Source organism: Oncorhynchus tshawytscha, linkage group LG30, assembly GCF_018296145.1.
Source record: "Oncorhynchus tshawytscha isolate Ot180627B linkage group LG30, Otsh_v2.0, whole genome shotgun sequence".
In the NCBI taxonomy this organism is placed as follows: domain Eukaryota; kingdom Metazoa; phylum Chordata; class Actinopteri; order Salmoniformes; family Salmonidae; genus Oncorhynchus; species Oncorhynchus tshawytscha.
In genome coordinates, this window is record NC_056458.1 from 38,531,182 (window position 1) to 38,551,475 (window position 20,294).

General features: G+C 43.3%; 2 protein-coding genes across 3 annotated transcripts in view; one reads left to right on the top strand and one right to left on the bottom strand.

Annotated features, from left to right (window-relative positions):
- The window catches only part of LOC112228252 (long-chain-fatty-acid--CoA ligase 6), a 100,189-nt gene that overhangs the window by 52,409 nt on the left and 27,486 nt on the right, over positions 1 to 20,294 (bottom strand). The gene's annotated exons all lie outside the window — the stretch shown is intronic.
- LOC112228253 (interferon regulatory factor 1) lies at positions 7,978 to 12,445 on the top strand. 2 transcript variants are annotated; one of them, XM_024393418.2, is made up of 8 exons: positions 7,979 to 8,147; positions 9,458 to 9,549; positions 9,850 to 9,949; positions 10,109 to 10,320; positions 10,499 to 10,769; positions 10,883 to 10,917; positions 11,075 to 11,225; positions 11,665 to 12,445. In XM_024393418.2, exons 2-8 carry the CDS (start codon positions 9,463 to 9,465, stop codon positions 11,814 to 11,816), a joined length of 1,008 nt encoding a protein of 335 aa, XP_024249186.1. In that variant the 5' UTR covers positions 7,979 to 8,147; positions 9,458 to 9,462; the 3' UTR covers positions 11,817 to 12,445. The 2 variants fall into 2 exon arrangements, with proteins under 2 accessions (XP_024249188.1, XP_024249186.1); XM_024393420.2 differs by lacking the exon at positions 11,075 to 11,225 and having other exon boundaries at positions 7,978 to 8,147; positions 11,665 to 11,880.

Consider the following 20,294-nt stretch of genomic DNA (forward strand, 5'->3'; position numbering starts at 1 on the left):
GCTAGACAATCTGGACCCTTTCTTTCTAAAATGATCTGCCGAAATTGTTCCCACGCCTATTACTAGCCTGTTCAACCTCTCTTTCGTGTCGTCTGAGATTCCCAAAGATTGGAAAGCAGCTGCGGTCATCCCCCTCTTCAAAGGGGGACACTCTTGACCCAAACTGCTACAGACCTATATCTATCCTACCGTGCCTTTCTAAGGTCTTCGAAAGCCAAGTCAACAAACAGATTACCGACCATTTCGAATCTCACCATACCTTCTCTGCTATGCAATCTGGTTTCAGAGCTGGTCATGGGTGCACCTCAGCCACGCTCAAGGTCCTAAACGATATCTTAACCGCCATCGATAAGAAACATTACTGTGCAGCCGTATTCATTGATCTGGCCAAGGCTTTCGACTCTGTCAATCACCACATCCTCATCGGCAGACTCGACAGCCTTGGTTTCTCAAATGATTGCCTTGCCTGGTTCACCAACTACTTCTCTGATAGAGTTCAGTGTGTCAAATCGGAGGGTCTGCTGTCCGGACCTCTGGCAGTCTCTATGGGGGTGCCACAGGGTTCAATTCTTGGACCGACTCTCTTCTCTGTATACATCAATGAGGTCGCTCTTGCTGCTGGTGAGTCTGATCCACCTCTACGCAGACGACACCATTCTCTATACTTCCGGCCCTTCTTTGGACACTGTGTTAACAACCCTCCAGGCAAGCTTCAATGCCATACAACTCTCCTTCCGTGGCCTCCAATTGCTCTTAAATACAAGTAAAACTAAATGCATGCTCTTCAACCGATCGCTACCTGCACCTACCCGCCTGTCCAACATCACTACTCTGGACGGCTCTGACTTAGAATACGTGGACAACTACAAATACTTAGGTGTCTGGTTAGACTGTAAACTCTCCTTCCAGACCCATATCAAACATCTCCAATCCAAAGTTAAATCTAGAATTGGCTTCCTATTTCGCAACAAAGCATCCTTCACTCATGCTGCCAAACATACCCTTGTAAAACTGACCATCCTACCAATCCTCGACTTTGGCGATGTCATTTACAAAATAGCCTCCAATACCCTACTCAACAAATTGGATGCAGTCTATCACAGTGCAATCCGTTTTGTCACCAAAGCCCCATATACTACCCACCATTGCGACCTGTACGCTCTCGTTGGCTGGCCCTCGCTTCATACTCGTCGCCAAACCCACTGGCTCCATGTCATCTACAAGACCCTGCTAGGTAAAGTCCCCCTTATCTCAGCTCGCTGGTCACCATAGCATCTCCCACCTGTAGCACACGCTCCAGCAGGTATATCTCTCTAGTCACCCCCAAAACCAATTCTTTCTTTGGCCGCCTCTCCTTCCAGTTCTCTGCTGCCAATGACTGGAACGAACTACAAAAATCTCTGAAACTGGAAACACTTATCTCCCTCACTAGCTTTAAGCACCAACTGTCAGAGCAGCTCACAGATTACTGCACCTGTACATAGCCCACCTATAATTTAGCCCAAACAACTACCTCTTTCCCAACTGTATTTAATTTTAATTTATTTATTTATTTTGCTCCTTTGCACCCCATTATTTTTATTTCTACTTTGCACATTCTTCCATTGCAAAACTACCATTCCAGTGTTTTACTGCTATATTGTATTTACTTTGCCACCATGGCCTTTTTTGCCTTTACCTCCCTTCTCACCTCATTTGCTCACATTGTGTATAGACTTGTTTATACTGTATTATTGACTGTATGTTTGTTTTACTCCATGTGTAACTCTGTGTCGTTGTATCTGTCGAACTGCTTTGCTTTATCTTGGCCAGGTCGCAATTGTAAATGAGAACTTGTTCTCAACTTGCCTACCTGGTTAAATAAAGGTAAAATAAAAATAAATAAATATGTGTCTATTAATCCCATAAGGGACGGGTTGCCAATTGGCAATTTGACACGAAAATAACATTTAATTCATTCATTGTACCCATTGTATGTTTTGAGAGGACACATTTTGAGCAACCTAAAAAACTTATTGGAGGAAGTCTCCTAAGGGAGCCGGGGAGGGAGCCATGGAAGGGAGACGTAATTGCCCTATTGTGGTATCAAGTGGGTCATGGTCAGGACCTCCCATCTGTCATGTTCTGTCGTGCCACCAGCCACACGCTTCTTCTCCTCCCTCCGCAGAAAAGACAACATGGCCACTTTAAACATGTTAAACAAAGGCAGGCAACCAGATCACACAGGTGAATGAATACTGTTTGCATCCCAAATGGTACCCGATTTCCTTTATAGTGCACTACTTTTGATCAAATGTCTATACGGCTCTGATATAAAGTAGTGCACTACTTTTGATCAAATGTCCATAGGGCTCTGGGAGAAAGTAGTGCACTACTTTTGATCAAATGTCTATAGGGCTCTGGTATAAAGTAGTGCATGTCACGACTTCTACTGAAGGTGGCTCCTCTCCCTGTTCGGGCGGCGGTTGGCGTCGCCGGTCTACTAGCCATCACCGATCCCTTTTTCCTGTTCTGTTTGTTTTGTCTTTGGTTCCTGTTCATTTACGTTAATTTCTGTGTGTATAATTGTAACCTGTTGCCTGCCTAAGTTTGTGCGGGATGAATATTTTATTGTGATGTGCTCGGTTGGATTTTCCGTTATTTGTTTTCACAATTACGTAAAGTGTATGAGTGTCGGAACTTTGTTTGTTCCTCCGTGCGTTTTGCACGGGTTCTCTGTTTAACGAGCCCTATTTGGTAAAAGACCATGTCCATATTATGGCAAGAACAAAGAGAAATAACAATCCATCAATACCAAGACATGAAGGTCAGTCAATACAGAACATTTCAGGGAACTTTGACAGTTTCTTCAAGTGCAGTCGCAAAAACCATCAAACACTATGATGAAACTGGCTCTCAAGAGGTCTGCCACAGGAAAGGAAGACCCAGAATTCCCTCTGCTGCAAAGGATAATTTCATTAGAGTTACCAGCCTGAGAAATTGCAGCCCAAATAAATGTTTCACAGAGTTCAAGTAACAGACACATCTCAACATCAACTGTTCAGAGGAGATTGCGTGAATCAGGCCTTCATTGTCAAATTGCTACAAAGAAACCACCACTAAAGGACACCAAGAAAGACAATTTTTTGGTTCCAACCGCCATGTCCTTGTGAGTCACAGAGTAGGTGAACGGATGATCTCTGCATGTGTGGTTCCCACCGTGAAGCATAGAGGAGGAGATGGTGTGGGGGTGCTTTGCTGGTTACACTGTTGGTGATTCATTTAGAATTCAAGGCACACTTAAACAGCATGGCTACCACAGCATTCTGCAGTGATACGCCATCCCATCTGGTTTGCGATTAGTGGGACTATCAATTGTTTTTAAACAGGACAATGACCCATCACACCTCCAGGCTGTGTAAGGGCTATTTGACCAAGAAGGAGAGTGATGGAGTGCTGCATCAGATGACCTGGCCTCCACAATCACATAACCTCAACCCAATTGAGATGGTTTTTGATGAGTCAGACCGCAGAGTGAAGGAAAAGCTGCCAACAAGTGCTCAGCATATGTGGGAACTCCTTCAAGGCCGTTGTAAAAACATTACAGGTGCAGCTGGTTGAGAGTATGCCAAGAGTGTGCAAAGCTGTCATCAAGGAAAAGGGTGGCTACTTTGAAGAATCTCAAATATAAAATATATTAAGATTTTTCGGTTACTACGTGATTCCATATGTGTTGATGTCTTCACTATTATTCTACAATCTAGAAAATAGTTTAAAAAAGAACCCTGGAATGAGTAGGTGTGTCCAAACTTTTGACTGGTACTGTATATATACAGTTGAACTCGGAAGTTTACATACTCTTAGGTTGGAGTCATTACAACTCGTTTTTCAACCACTCCACAAATTTCTTGTTAACAAACTATAGTTCTGGCAAGTCAGTTAGGACATCTACTTTGTGCATGACACAAGTCAACAACTGTTTACAGACAGATTATTTCACTTATAATTCACTGTATCACAATTCCAGTTGGTCAGAAGTTTACATACACTAAGTTGACTGTGCCTTTAAACAGCTTGGAAAATTCCAGAAAATTTGAGTCAATTGGCAGTGTACCTGTGGATGTATTTCAAGGCCTACCTTCAAACTCAGTGCCTCTTTGCTTGACATCATGGGAAAATCAAAATAAATCAGCCAAGACCTCAGAAATAAAATTGTAGACCTCCACAAGTCTGGTTCATCTTTGGGAGCAATTTCCAAACGCCTGAAGGTACCACGTTCATCTGTACAAACAATAGTATGCAAGTATAAACACCATGGGACCACGCAGCCATCATACCACCCAGGAAAGAGAGGCGTTCTGTCTCCTAGAGATGAATGTACTTTGGAGTGAAAAGTGCAAATCAATCCCAGAAAAACAGCAAATGACCTTGTGAAGATGCTGGAGGAAAAAGGTACAAAAGTATCTATATCCACAGTAAAACGAGTCCTATATCGACATAACCTGAAAGGCCGCTCAGCATAGAAGAAGCCACTGCTCCAAAATCACCATAAAAACGCCAGACTACGGTTTGCAACTGCACATGGGGACAAAGATTGTACTTTTTGGCCATAATGACCATCGTTATGTTTAGAAGAAGAAGGGGGATGCTTGCAAGCCAAAGAACACCATCCCAACCATGAAGCACGGGGGTGGCAGCATCATGTTGTGGGGATGTTTTGCTGCAGGAGGGACTGGTGGACTTCACAAAATAGATGGCATCATGAGGGAAGAAAATTATGTGGATATATTGAAGCAACATCTCAAGACATCAGTCAGGAAGTTAAAGCTTGGTCTCAAATGGGTCTTCCAAATGGACAATGACCCCAAGCATACTTCCAAAGTTGTGGCAAAATGGCTTAAGGACAACAAAGTCAAGGTATTGGAGTGGCCATAACAAAGCCCTGACCTCAATCCTATAGAACATTTCTGGGCAGAACTGAAAAAGCATGTGCAAGCAAGGAGGCCTACAAACCTGACTCAGTTACACCAGCTCTGTCAGGAGGAATGGGCCAACATTCACCCAACTTATTTTGGGAAGCTTGTGGAAGGCTACCCAAAACGTTTGACCCAAGTTAAACAATTTAAAGGCAATGCTACCAAATACTAATTGAGTGTATGTAAACTGTTGACCCACTGGGAATGTGATGAAAGAAATAAAAGCTGAAATAAATCACTCTAGACATACACTACCGGTCACAAGTTTTAGAGCTCATACTCAGAGTGAGTTTCTTTATTTTTACTATTTTCTACATTGTACATCTACATCCATAACACATATGGAATCATGTAGTAACCCAGAAAATGTTAAATTAATCAAAGTATTTTATATTTGAGATTCTTCAAATTGCCACCCTTTGCATTGATGACAGCTTTGCACACTCTTGGAATTCTCTCAACCAGCTTCACCTGGAATGCTTTTCCAACAGTCTTGAAGGAGTTCCCACTTGTTGGCTGCTTTTCCTTAACTCTGCGTTCTGACTCATCCCAAACCATCTCAAATTGGTTGGGGTTGGGGGATTGTGGAGGCCAGGTCATCTGATATAGCACTCCATCACTCTCCTTCTTGGTCAAATAGCCCTTACACAGCCTGGAGGTGTGTTTTGGGTCATCGTCCTGTTGAAAGACAAATGATAGTCCCACTAAGCACAAACCAGATGGGATGGCGTATCGCTACAGAATGATGTGGTAGCCATGTTGGTTAAGTGTGCCTTGAATTCTAGATAAATCAGACAGTTTCACCAGCAAAGCACCGCCACACCATAACAACTCCTCCTCCATGCTTTAAGGTGGGAAATACACATGCAGAGATCATTCATTCACCCACACCGCATCTCACAAAGACACGGCAGTTGGAAGCAAAAATCTCAAATTTGGACTCCAGATCAAAGGACAATTTCCACTGGTCTAATGTCCATTGCTTCTTGGCCCAAGCAAGTCTTTTCTTATTATTGGTGTCCTTTAGTAGTGGTTTCTTTACAGCAATTTGAATATGAAGGCCTGATTCACACAGTCTCCTCTGAACAGTTGATGTTGAGATGTGTCTGTTACTTGAACTCTGTGAAGCAATTATTTGGGCTGCAATTCTGAAGCTGGTAATTCTAATGAACTTACCCTATGCAGCAGGGTCTTCCATTCCTTTTGCGGTCCTCATGAGAGCCAGTTCATCATAGTGCTTGATGGTTTTTTTTGCGACTGCACTTGAAGAAACTTTCAACGTCCTGAAATGTTCCGTATTGACTGACCTTCATGTCTTAAATGATGGACTGTCGTTTCTCTTTGTTTATTTTCGCTGTTCTTACCATAATATGGACTTTGGCCTTTTCCCAAATAGGGCAATCTTATGTATACCCCCCCTACCTTGTCACAAAACAACTAATTGGCTCAAATGCATTAAGGAAAGAAATTCCACAAATTAACTTTAAGAAGGCACACCTGTTAATTGAAATTTATTCCAGGTGATTACCTCATGAAACTGGTTGAGAGAATGCCAAGAGTGTGCAAAGCTGTCATCAAGGCAAAGGGTGGCTATTTGAAAAATCTCAAATATAAAATATATTTTGATTCATTTAACACTTTTTTGGTTACTACATGATTCCATATGTGTTATTTCATAGTTTTGATGTCTACACTATTATTCTACAACGTAGAAAATAGTCAAAATAAAGAAAAACCCTTGAATGAGTAGTTGTTCTAAAACTTTTGACCGGATATTCGTGATATTTGTTTAGTCTAAATTACACTAATTTAGAGTGGCATGGAAATCCGATGACATTGCTAAAGTCGCCAAATCATTTGTCGTAAACATCTTTGCCATATTATGATGTAGCCATATTGACAAGAGATGTAAATATTTCTGTTACTAGCGAAGTTCATCAAAAATAGCTAGCAATGCTAATGTTAGCTAGCTAAAATACTGTGGTCCCCTCAAAGAAAGTAACTACCTGCAATTTTACATATTTTGACATGGGGCACAGAAAAATGTGCAGTTTTATTGCTAATCTCATGTTATTCTACACATTTTGCCATGAGGCTGAGAGAACATTTTGCATTTTAAAGCTAACTAAAGCTAAAATGTAGGTGTGTTGACTGTGAAAATGGCACTGGATTATGATACATCTTGTTTGCTAAATTAACAAATGAAACATTCAGTGGCATATGCCTCACTGCAGTCATATTTGTGGCTTGTTGGGGTGGCTTTCAGTTAGTTATTTTTGTCAAAACCATCCTGTGATAGTGAATATCATTCCAGGTAATCTGTTGTATTTCTTCAAATCTGACATTTGAATATTTTTTTTCTAAATCTGATTGGGTGGGCCTTGCTAACGAGTGGCCAGTCCACCCCTGTTTGTTTATCTTACGTAAACAAGAAACACACTGTTGTCAGCAGTGACTTACATGAAGTCTGAACTGGAGTCTGTGACACAACTCTGTATCAACTGGAGAGTCAAGACTGCCCCTGTCGTTGATTTTAATAACTACACCATTTCCCGGAAAAGCGCGACTCGACTACAATTTATTCTGAAGGGTTTGCCTGGATTTTAGCTGTTTGATGCTTTGCGGGACATAATTGCATCGATAACAGAAAATGCATAGGCCACTCGCCCAATAGTGCAATCTTATTATCTAATTATGTGTATTTATTTAGGACAATTTGCGGGAATACATGTGGAATGATTACTTCACTGAGCCAATATATTGTAAATTGATACGTCATGATCATGCTACATGCAGGATCATGCAATATATTCGTTTATTGGCTATGCTCAAGACTTCCTCGTCACACCTTATCTCTCACAACAGCATGATTTCTCGGAAATCATGTTGCCTGAAGTTTGAGCGCGCCTGTATGTGCAGTTCTGCCTCAGCGCAGATGCGGACTGCTGCCCAAACTGTCGCCCCCACCAATGAAGAGTGTGCATGATACTATATTGGGGAAATCCCACCCACTTTATATAAAAACCAGTTTCCTTCAGTAGATTGTACACACTGTAAAGGAAGACCTGGGTGGATATAAACGTTCCAAGGAATCACAGAGGAATAACTTCCCGCTCCATCTTCACAAAAGGAAATACTTGCTTTTAGGCTCAATTACAAATCACCGGGATTAAGCGACATCATATTGTAGCTGTAAGTGATTTTATTTTATTATTGCATGCACTGGGCTACGTGGAAACGTTGTGTTTGTGCTAGTGCTCTTTGTACATATTTATAGCAGATATACTTGTAATTTATAGTATATGCTATTTTCTATTCAATTGACTGGGATTTGTTTTTCCATGTGTGCAGCAGCGTGTGTTTTGTCATTGGGCACATATATTCCACACATTGACAGATCTTATTTACGCTTGACATGAGGCTAGAAGCAAAGTGGTGTGCGCGGTGCGCTCATTTGTGAATTTAACGAGACATGGAACAATGCAGTTATACTTAATGCAGTTTCGCAGTAGTATATTTATGACATTTCAAGAGTTCTAGTTAAAATATAAAGTTGCAAGTTTTAGTGGGTCAAGGTTGCAACACTAATTTAGAGACACTGTAATGGATTGGTCAAAATATGCATGCGCTTGTTCAGTGCACGATTAAAGTGTGCGTGGTTGAATAAGTCTGTTCGTTCTTTTCAAGAGCTATAGAACCCGCCCCCTTTAACCTCGAATGCAACATAAATAGCGATATAGCATCAGTGGCGGAAAAAGTACCCAATTGTCATACTTGACTAAAAGTAAAGAGACCTTAATAGAAAATGACCAAGTAAAGAGTTACCCAATAAAATACTACTTGAGTAGTATCAAAAGTACAAGAATAAATCATTTCAAATTCCTTATAAACCATATGGCACCATTATATTGTTTTTTATTTATTTATGAATAGCCACTCCAACATTCATTCGCATCATTACAAACGTGTTTAGCGAGTCCGCCAGATCAGAGACATTTCCTGTGCTGCTAAGCGATCAAAATGTAAACACAGAAAATGTATGGAGTAAAAAGTACATTATTTTCTTTAGAGATGTAGTAAGGTAAAAGTTAACAAAAATATATCTATAAATAGTAAAGATACACCAAAATAACTACTTAAGTACTACTTTAAAGTATTTTTACTCAAGTACTTTATACCACTGTATAGTATAACCGTGCATCTGCTTGAATAAGATAATTAGAACACTTTAAAATAATGTCAATGTAGTCCTAAAATGCACATGATAGACATACTAGTAGGACTGCTGTCTTTCACTGATTTGCACATATTTCCAAGTAATTTGCCAGTTGTTGGCAATGGTCATAGTAGCTACATCACACTTCCTGGTCATGAACTTCACTGAGCGCACTAAACATCTGCACTAACTGAGCAGGGTAGTGGGTGGGAGTGACGTGCTTGTAAATCTACCCCAAATGCCATGTGCCTAAAACTAAGTTTATCTCTTCTCCTTGATCTCCCAGGAACCATGCCTGTGTCTAGGATGAGAATGAGGCCTTGGCTGGAGGATAAGATTGAGTCCAACTCCATCAGTGGATTGGTGTGGGTGGACAAGGTAAGACTTTCCTGCTCATCAAACTCATCTAATGATTTTTCCTTTATCTACAAAGACACTGTCATTGTATGAAGAGAGCTCAGTCGAGGTATTGACGTCACAACATATTTAGTACTATTATCCATGAACAGGACTACTCGTCATTGTCAATAAGAATTTGTTCTTAACTGACTTGCCTAGTTAAATAAAGGTTAAATAAACAAATTAAAAAATAAATAACCACTAAGCATGTACAGGAGACGCTGGGGTGAGAGATAGGAGGCACTAATTTGAAACCCATTTCTTTGTGGTTTTGTCCAGGACAAGAAGATATTCTCCATCCCATGGAAGCATGCTGCACGTCATGGATGGGACCTGAACAAGGATGCCTGTCTATTCAAGCAATGGGCCATGCACACAGGTGAGCAAATTACACATACCTAGACTACCTAGTGTGGAACAGCACCTCTTATAATAATGGATTTTTGCTAGATGAACAATATGCACTTCAGCACCTTACGGTTTTTCAATCTACTTTCTGCATCGTAATAACAATGATATTACTTGTCTGTTGATGCAGGGAAATTCATACAAGGCGAGACTACACCAGACCCTAAGACATGGAAGGCTAATTTCCGCTGTGCAATGAACTCCCTTCCTGACATCAAGGAGGTGAAAGACAAGAGCATCAACAGAGGGTCAGGAGCGGTGCGCGTTTACAAAATGCTGAACGTCAGCACAAAGCCAAATAACAAGAGGTCAAAAGCAAAGGATGCAAAGAAAAATGACAAGGTTATATTACTTTTTAACTGCAACAATCTTTAGAATCCCTTTATCATCACTTGTAGTACTGTTTTCCCTCTGCTGAATAAAGAGCGGTGCATGTATATTTAGCTGGCTGTATTCAGACCAGTGACAACAGAGATGAATATTACAATCTTATTTAATGTTTTGCTGTTTTCTCCTCTAGGGGTTAAAGATCAAGACAGAGGAAATGGACAACAGTGCAACCCATTGCCTCGAGGATCGCAACACCAACACACACCTGCAGGAGGACAGAAAGATACAGGAGAACAAAGTCGACAGCTCAGACAACCTAGGGGAGACCATCCCAGCAGCGTCATATCTTGATGGCTCTATCAATGACCCTGATGTTCCAGACTTTATCACCTCTGTGGAAATAGGACCAGACAGCATCAACTACTACTCGTCTTTCCAAGTGTCACCGGATCACTCCACAGGTAAGATTAAGTTTGCTGGATGCTTGGGTTTGATTCAACTCTGTGTGAGTGTGGGCTGCAAATGTAATTGAGGTTTGCGCAATGCTCATGTCAATTTTCCTCCAACTTTACAGACTATGAAGATTTGAATGAAGAAACACTTATTGAGGTAAGTTTGTCTCTACCAGTACATGTTCAGTGTGCTTTTTTCATTATCAGGAATACCCATGTTTACCAGTTATTCTGCATTGAATACAACAAATTCTAACACAATTAAACCAAGCAAAAATGCAACCAGGCTCATCCCCTGTGTTTTGCTCTTTCAGATTGCACAGCATTGGGAGCAATTGGAGCAATTGGAGCTGCCAGGCAGTGTAAACAGCAAGGGGTTCCTGAGCAATGAAGTAGCTACAGTAGAGTCATACAACACTGCAGAGTCTAACCACAGTCCAGAGAGCCAATGGAGTGATAACTCAGGTAAATGATGCTAGAGGGAATCTGACTGTTTGTTATACTGTAGTATTCAACGGCAGGGTTTCATCATGTCTGCATGTTTTGTCTTTGTGAAACATTTGCTAGTCAAAATGAAAGACTACAACAGGAAAATAAAACTGATGGAATCCAAGGACCTTTAGAAACATATTTGAGAAAAAGAATGTATGTGTGTCAGACGATTGAGGAACGTATTTCAGTCAATAGAATTTCCTTCTCATATTTATAAGGTGTGAAACATAATAATGCATGTAAGGTAAACAGATGGCAGAGATAAGCGCTGAATGATTACACCGGAGCCTAAGTCCTCTAAATCCTCTAACAAGGCTGCTCTCAACATTGCACAACATAGAGGAAATCTGTAACTTCATTCAGATGTGCTTCTCTTGCATCACTGACCAGCTTTGTTTTGTTTGCCATATAGGGTCGGAAATAGAGCTGCGGTTATACACAGAACTGAGCCCAGGCCTACCAATGGCTGAAGATCTCGTCTCTTACGCCGACCATTGGGCTCTGAACAACACACTGAACAACAACACGACCAGTTATCTCCAACAGATCTCTTGCCCACTTTGAGCCATGCCTGGATTTCCTGGCCACTGTAAGCCCTGCCTATTCTTTCCCAGACACTGTTCAGAAACAAAAGACTTCACTCTGACTCTACAGTCTAAAAGACTTCTTTATTTCGTGACCTCTGAACCTTAAGCTACACCATCTTTGCCATTTGACCTCTGCTGTTCTGTGACAGTTGGTGGATCTCTGAGGTGATATAGCATTTTTGACAGGAAGTTTTTAACCAAGTGTCATGCTCTACTGTGTTTCTAGTCTTTGTTAAATCATTGTGCTCATAGCTGTATTGATGATTTACAAGATCCATAGTTGATATGAGGGCACCTATCCCGTTGCCAGCTCAACACAGAAACTCTCCACAGAAACTCTCCACTTGGGTGGGCAAAACTAAATCAGTTTTTTCTGTTTTACTGTGAAAATAAAATCCGTTATTTACACTTGTATATAGCTGTATATTCCAGGACAATAATCATTCATAACAAACAATGGTGAAAGAAATGTCTGTTAATTTGGTGAAAAGTCTTAAAGATGTACTGTTTTGTGTATTGAATCTGTAAATACTGTATTTGTATTGAATATTTGTGTTGTGGTTTGTTTTATACAAAAGAAATAAAATACCAACTTATTTTGTTGTGCATATGGATACAGTATAGTATAGTATAGTATAATATACTTATTATCTAATACTTCTTATATCTGCCATGACAAAGTGGACAGACTTTTAGGGATGTTTTGATGAGCCTGTTTGACCTGATTCGTTAGTTTGCTGTCTAAGAGACATGGGGAGCTGCAGTACTGCAGTGACAACAGCTTGGCGCGAGGTTATAGTAACAGTGTAATAATTGTAAATAATTGTAATACATATGAAATAATATTTTCTTGGAAACAGTTTTAAAGGGAGTCTCTTAGTGGCATTCATAAAAGTGACAGGGCTTTTAACTGAGCACGAAAGGGTTTATTTTAATGGTGAAGGTCACTTAACACAGCATTGTGTGTAAATCACATGATTAATCCTAGCTGTTGTAAACTACTTCCATAAATACATTAGAGATGAATTACATTATCAGCCTCAAGCCTATAAAACACTGTTGAAAACTGCTGCACATTTTTCATGTCAAGTTTGTTACATTCCTTGGAAACGGGTCAAACTGCTTTGACAACTGCAATGTAAAAAGTAATTGCCTAACTTAAAGAAATTGAATAGTGTCTACTCAAACATGTCCAACGGTCAGTAGAACTCAAATCACAAAAGTGGTCCTAACTCATACTGTATGTCAATAAGATTTCTTATTACTTCATGTTTGAGTACTGTTAACAAATATTAGGTTATTGAGAAACTATAACTATATTTGTGTTCTGCTAATCCAAAGTTCTTGAAGTTTATTAACATTTTAAAGTCAAATGTTTTTTATAAGTTTTTCTTACTTGATTTGATGTTTTATGCCTTTACATAAAATTATAAAGTAGTATTCACATGTATTGATATTTGAGGAAAAACACTTGATTCATCTGTGTTTGTGCTGATATAGAACTATTAGGTTTTTGCAAGTTATGAATACTTAATAGCACCACGTACCTATGTTTTTAGAGGATTGTGGGTAATTAAAAATGTGTAGACTTAATGATACTTTTTCACAATGTTGTATGCATACTTGAAGAAAGAAAATTATATTTCTAAGATAATATTAAGCATTTTGCTGTGCTATGAGGTGTAATTGATCATGATGAACAGATATCAAAACCATCTGGCAAATTGATGTTCAAGAATGAGACAAGCCATTACCACAATCAACAAAGTTATAGTCACCACTCTTAATAACAGGGGTTAATGCAACTTCCTGTGATGCTTACAGTTCTACCTCCAGTTACTGTTAGAGGAATGACCAATGTGCTCAACAATGCCTCCTAAGGTGCGATAAAATTAGATATTGTCAAATACATTAAACAACATTAAACATTAAGCCACGACCACTGAAAATTATAAATCAAAACTACAAAAAATATATATTAACGTAGAAGGGACCCTGCATTTTTATGTTCACTAAAAAAATAAATCGTTATAGTTCAGAATACTTCATGCAATTTAGTGTCAAAAAGTTAATAGTATTTACACCTTAAAAAGATAACCATATGGGTGGGGATGTCACTTTATTACTTTAAGTATTGAACACTGCTGTCACGAATACCACCGAAGGTGGCTCCCCTTCCTGCTCGGGTGGCGCTCGGCGGTCGTCGTCGCCGGTCTATTAGCTGCCACCGATCCCTTTTTCCTTTTCGTTTGTTTTTGTCTAATTGTTTTCACCTGTTCCTTGTTGGGGTTTTGGGATGGGTGTTATTTAAGTTCGTTTTGCCCGCTGGTGTTTGTGCGGGCTTGTTGGTTTGTTACGTTTGGTGATGCATCGTGTTTGTTTTGGGGTTCCGCTGTCCATTGTTTCTAACTAGGTTTTGGGTTTGTTTAGCGCCAGTGTTTTAGGGCATTCACCCATGTTTGGACCTGTTACGTTTTGAAGGACATTAAAGCGTTTTTCCCGTTCACTTCGCCCTCTGCATTTGACTCCTCATTCATCACTCATCCGACGTTACAGAAGCCCGCAACACCAGATGGAGTCAGCAGGAGCAGCGACCACCCCTCTCCCCACGATGGAGGAGAAAGTCCTTCATCATACGTCCATCCTCCATCGCATCGGATCAGCAATGGATCAAATGATGGAGAGGAGTGGTCTCCCTACTACCCCACCTACCCTCCCACCAGCAACTCTACCATCTCCTCCAGCGGGATCCGGTGCCAGCGCTCTGCGCATCACGCCTCCAAGGGAGTACGATGGAGCGGCGGCGGGGTGCCAGGGATTTCTGCTACAACTAGAGCTCTACCTGGCCACCGTTCGGGCCTGCTCCCTCGGACGAGGAGAGCGTGAGTGTCCTCGTCTCCTGCCTAACGGGTAGGGACCTGGAGTGGGCAAACGCCGCCTGGAACGGGCCCAACTCAGCGAGGGGCCACTACCTGGAGTTCACCCGCCGTTTCTGGGCTGTGTTCGATCATCCTCCGGAGAGCCGAGTGGCGGGTGAGAGGTTGTTCCATCTCCGGTAGGGGACGAGGAGTGTGCAGGACTTTGCGCTGCATTTCCGGACTTTGGCCGCTGGAGCTGGGTGGAACGACAGGGCCCTGATAGACCATTACAGGTGTAGCCTAAGAGAGGACGTCCGCAGGGAGGTGGCTTGTCGGGACACTACGCTTAGCTTGGATGAGCTGATCGACATGTCTATCCGGCTAGACCATCTGCTGGCTGCTCGCGGACGTTCTGAAAGGGTCCTGTCAGTTCCACCCCCTGCCCCCCCCGTTCCCATCCCGATGGAGCTAGGAGGGGCTGCGTCTAGGGAGACCGGAGAAGGAGGCTCGTCCTGTACCCATTGTGGCCGGAGAGGGCACACTTCCGGTCGGTGCTGGAGGAGTCCTTCTGGGAGTCGAGAGGGCAGGCGGAACACTCCTCGGTCACCCCAGGTGAGTCAGCGCCACACTCTCCCAGAGCTTCCTGTTGGACACATGTTTTTGTTAATCTGTTTCCTTAAGTTTTTCCCCTCTCTCCAGCATAAGGCGCTAGTCGATTCAGGCACAGCAGGGAATTGTATAGATCGTGGACTCGCTCAGAGGTTGAGGATTCCGTTAGACACCCCCTTCCCCGTGCACTCCTTAGATAGTCAACCGTTAGGGTCAGGGCTGGTCAGGGAGGCCACGATTCCTCTGGAGATGATTACGCAGGGGGATCATAAGGAACGGATTAGTCTGTTCCTTATCGATTCTCCTGCGTTTCCGGTGGTACTGGGGATTCCCTGGCTGGCTATTCATAATCCTACAATTTCGTGGAGACAGGGAGCTCTCCAGGGGTGGTCTGATGAGTGTTCAGGCAGGTGTTTAGGAGTTTCCATCTGTGCGACAACGGTGGAGAGTTCAGACCAGGTTTCCACCGTGCGCATTCCTGCTGAGCATGCCGATTTGGCTATCACCTTCAGTAAGAAGAAGGCGACCCTATTACCACCCCATCGACAGGGGGATTGTGTGATAAACCTCCAGGTAAACGCTGCACTCCCCAGGAGTCACGTGTATCCGTTGTCCCAGGAGGAGACGTTGGCTATGGAGACATATGTCACGGAGGCTCTGGGACAGGGGTACATTCGGCCTTCCATGTCACCCGTCTCCTCGAGTTTCTTTTGCGTGAAGAAAAAGGAGGGTGGTTTGCGTCTGTGTATTGATTATCGAGGTCTAAATTCCATCACTCTGGATTTTAGTTACCCACTACCTCTCATCACTACAGCGGTGGAATCATTTCACGGGGCGTGATTTTTTACAAAACTGAACCTCAGGAGCGCGTATAATCTGGTGTGTATTCGGGAGGGAGATGAGTGGAAAACCGCATTTAGTACCACATCTGGCCATTATGAGTACCTCTTCATGCCGTACGGGTTAAAGAATGCTCCAGCCATCTTTCAATCCTTCGTTGATGAGATTCTCAGAGACCTGCACGGACAGGGTGTAGTGGTGTATATTGACGACATCTTGATCTACTCCGCTACACGCGCCGAGCATGTGTCTCTGGTGCGCAAGGTTCTTGGGCGACTGCTGGAGCATGACCTGTATGTGAAGGCAGAGAAATGTGAATTTTCCAAACGAGCCGTTTCCTTCCTGGGTTATCGCATTTCCACCTCGGGGGTGGTCATGGAGGGTGACCGCGTCAAGGCCGTGTGTCATTGGCCAACTCCCACCACGGTAAAGGAGGTGCAGGGTAGCCTAGTGGTTAGAGCATTGGACTAGTAACCGGAAGGTTGCAAGTTCAAACCCCCGAGCTGACAAGGTACAAATCTGTCGTTCTGCCCCTGAACAAGGCAGTTAACCCACTGCTCCTAGGCCGTCATTGAAAATAAGAATTTGTTCTTAACTGACTTGCCTAGCGGAGCGGAATTATGATGTGGGGGATAGTGAGTTGTTGGCCATGGTTAAGGCTCTGAAGGTGTGGAGACACTGGCTTGAGGGGGCTAAGCACCCTTTTCTCATCTGAACTGACCACCGTAACCTGGAGTATATCCGATCAGCTAGGAGACTGAATCCTCGTCAGGCAAGGTGGGCCATGTATTTCACCCGATTTGGTTTTACGATCTCGTATCGACCAGGTTCCCTCAATACTAAGGCCGACGCGCTGTCCCGCCTATACGACACTGATGACCGGTCCATCGATCCTACTCCCATCATTCCGGCTGCCAAGCTGGTAGCACCGGTAGTATGGGAGGTGGACACGGACATCGAGCGGGCACTAAGGGAGGAACCTGCGCCTCCACAGTGCCCGGAGGGTCGTAGGTACGTGCCACTTGCTGTTCGTGTTCAATTGATTTGATGGTCACATAGTCTACCCTCATCAGGTCACCCGGGTATTTCGAGGACGGTGCAGTCTTAGAGGGAAGTATTGGTGGCCTACCGTGGTGAGAGACGTGTGATTCTATGTCTCCTCCTGTTCGGTATGTGCTCAGAGTAAGGCTCCTAGGCATTTGCCACGAGGGAAATTACAACCCCTGCCCGTCCCACAACGGCCGTGGTCCCATCTATCGGTGGATTTTCTTACGGATCTTCCCCCGTCTCAGGGGAACACGACGATCCTGGTCGTTGTGGATCGGTTCTCTATGTCCTCCCTACGGCCCTGCAGACTGCGGAGGCACTATTCGCCCATGTATTTCGGCACTACGGGGTGCCAGAGGATATCGTTTCTGATCGGGGTCCCCAGTTTACGTCCAGAGTATGGAAGGCGTTTATGGAGCGGCTCGGGTTCTCGGTCAGCCTGACCTCGGGTTATCACCCGGAGAGTAATGGGCAGGTGGAGAGAGTGAACCAGGAGGTGGGTAGGTTTCTGTGGTCATATTGCCAGGACCGGCCAGGGGAGTGGGCCAGATACATCCCCTGCGCAGAAATGGCCCAGAACTCACTAAGCCACTCCTCTACCAACATGTCACCGTTTGAGTGCATGTAGGGATACCAGCCGGTTCTGGCACCCAGCACCTCTGGAGGAGAGGTGCTGGGTCCCGGTGGGGGATATATTGGATCCCACTATACTAAGGGAGTTCCATCGCCTCCACCCGGATCGCCCTGCGCCTCGCCCCACGGGTCGTCCCCGAGGCCGGTGACAGCGAGCTGTGGGAGCCGCTCGTCAGGGGGGGGGTACTCTCACGAATACCACCGAAGGTGGCTCCCCTTCCTGCTTGGGTGGCGCTCGGCGGCCGTCGTCGCCGGTCTATTAGCTGCCACCGATCCCTTTTTCCTTTTCGTTTGTTTTTGTCTAATTGTTTTCACCTGTTCCTTGTTGGGGTTTTGGGATGGGTGTTATTTAAGTATGTTTTGCCCGCTGGTGTTTGTGTGGGCTTGTTGGTTTGTTACGTTTGGTGATGTATCGTGTTTGTTTGTTATGGGTTTTCGCTGTCCAGTGTTTCTAACTAGGTTTTGGGTTTGTTTAGCGCCAGTGTTTTAGGGCATTCACCCATGTTTGGACCTGTTACGTTTTGAAGGACATTAAAGCGTTTTTCCCGTTCACTTCGCCCTCTGCATTTGACTCCTCACTCATCACTCACCCGACGTTACAACTGCAACACTTTGAGTTGGGTTACTCAAATGGTTCTAGGCAACGGGAGTCCACCACAAAAAAAGTGTTAGTTGAACTAATGACTTTTTACAGTGTGCTGTCCACGGCGGCTTCATTCGGGTATTTTGCTGAGTCTTATTTATCCATACCAACATAAGCAATTTTTCCTCATGTGAGTTTCAGCCACAGACGGATATTATAATTCCTCTTTGGCTGATGAACAGACCCAAACCAGGTCTTACTCAATAGGTTTTGTGTTAGTCCATCTATAGTTCTTCTAATTTCCTATTTAGGTAGTTTGTCAAATTCTCGCAGATAAACATTTTACTGGCCATTGTACTATTTTAAACCCAGTTGTTCTACATCGTAATATACTGACGCTGAAAGAACTGTGCAGAATTGTAGAATTGTTCGGTTTGCCTAGCCGAGTTCGACTAGATGCCAGCATTTTAAAACAGTCCCGCAATGCCTGCAGTTTCTAAAGACATCCCCCAAACAAAAACGGACTCATTCTGAGAGTAAGTGCACGCACACCTGGTAAGAACGTCGCTTATAGATAAATGCCAGCCGGCAGACTTATATTGCAGTAAAGTTGAAAGGCTCTGGCTAATATTAGATAGATGGATGAAGTACAAAGCTAATGTTAAACAGAGCCTACCTCAGCTGGAGCAAAACATTGGCTACTAACTTCTTATAATACTGTAATGACCTGACTAGATCATAAAATAACAATTGTCCAGACAGAGGATTGAGTTATGAATTTACGGTTTATTAACCCAACTTCTCACAGGCTACTGTTTGGCCGTAGCCCACCCCAAATAAATGAAGGATACCCTATAAAACAACCGTGACCTTCGCTTGTGAAGGCCAGACGTAAGAGAGAGAACAATGGTTAAACCTGGTCTGAACTTCAAATGCTCCATCCCCCTGCTCACCCCCCCCACACGCCACTCCGCCAACCACCTGGAAGCCCGGCTCCAGAACACTCCAGGCATTCCCGTGATTGGCAGATAGCAGGTTGATTGGCATGTCGGACCCCGCGAACACTGGGTACTGGTGAGTACAACACAACCAACTTAACTTTTCAAAGAATCTCAAAGCACAACATTACAAGTAATTTAGAAAAACAACATAAGGGGATGGACAGTCACTAGAAAGTTCATGACTTGAGTGGTCATCTGAGGGAGGTGGTCTAACAGGGGGAGAGTCTGGAGGCAGGCAGTGCGGTCTCATCAACGTGTCTCGCCGTTCCTGGCTTTTCCGTAGTAGAACTGTCAGATTATCTTTTAGTTTAGCCACAAAGGTCCATGGACTCAGTAGGTAGCTAGCTAGCCACTCATTCACTACTACCAAAACGAAGCACCCATTGGATGCTGCTACGGTAATTATGTGGCCCCAGAAAGCACACCACATTTTAATGTTAAATCAAGCCTTGTAACTTTGACCTCCCTACGATCCTCATTATTGCACACCTCTGCCATATTGCTTTCGGCTTCTTTCCATCCTCAACACCTAGACACTTTTGGCATTGGAATCAAAACAGCTAACTAGCTAGCTAGCCAAACAAACAAATTCCTTGCCAGCTTGTCTTAACGCTGTGGTGGATTCTGATTAAAGTACATTCATTAGATAGATTAATTGGTCATTCTTTAAAACAAAGTGTTGGTTAAAAAACATGCCAAAACTAACTAATTACCTAAATATTTACAAAATGTACAGGAGCTCTCTGCTTAGGCTACTGCTAGGGCGCCATGGCAACTGCAGAACAGTGATGATGCGCTCAGGGGTGAGGCTGAGGAAGGCTGCAATAAAGCTCGCCAGTTTGTAGTCCTAATATCCGGAAATAAATTACCTCTTGTTCGTTCAA

Coding starts and splice junctions, on each gene's coding strand:
- LOC112228253 (XM_024393418.2), top strand. CDS start 9,463: ATGCCTGTGTCTAGGATGAGAATGAGGCCTTGGCTGGAGGATAAGATT. Junction 10,321..10,498: donor ATGCAAAGAAAAATGACAAG/GTTATATTACTT, acceptor TTTCTCCTCTAG/GGGTTAAAGATCAAGACAGA. Junction 10,770..10,882: donor GTCACCGGATCACTCCACAG/GTAAGATTAAGT, acceptor CCAACTTTACAG/ACTATGAAGATTTGAATGAA.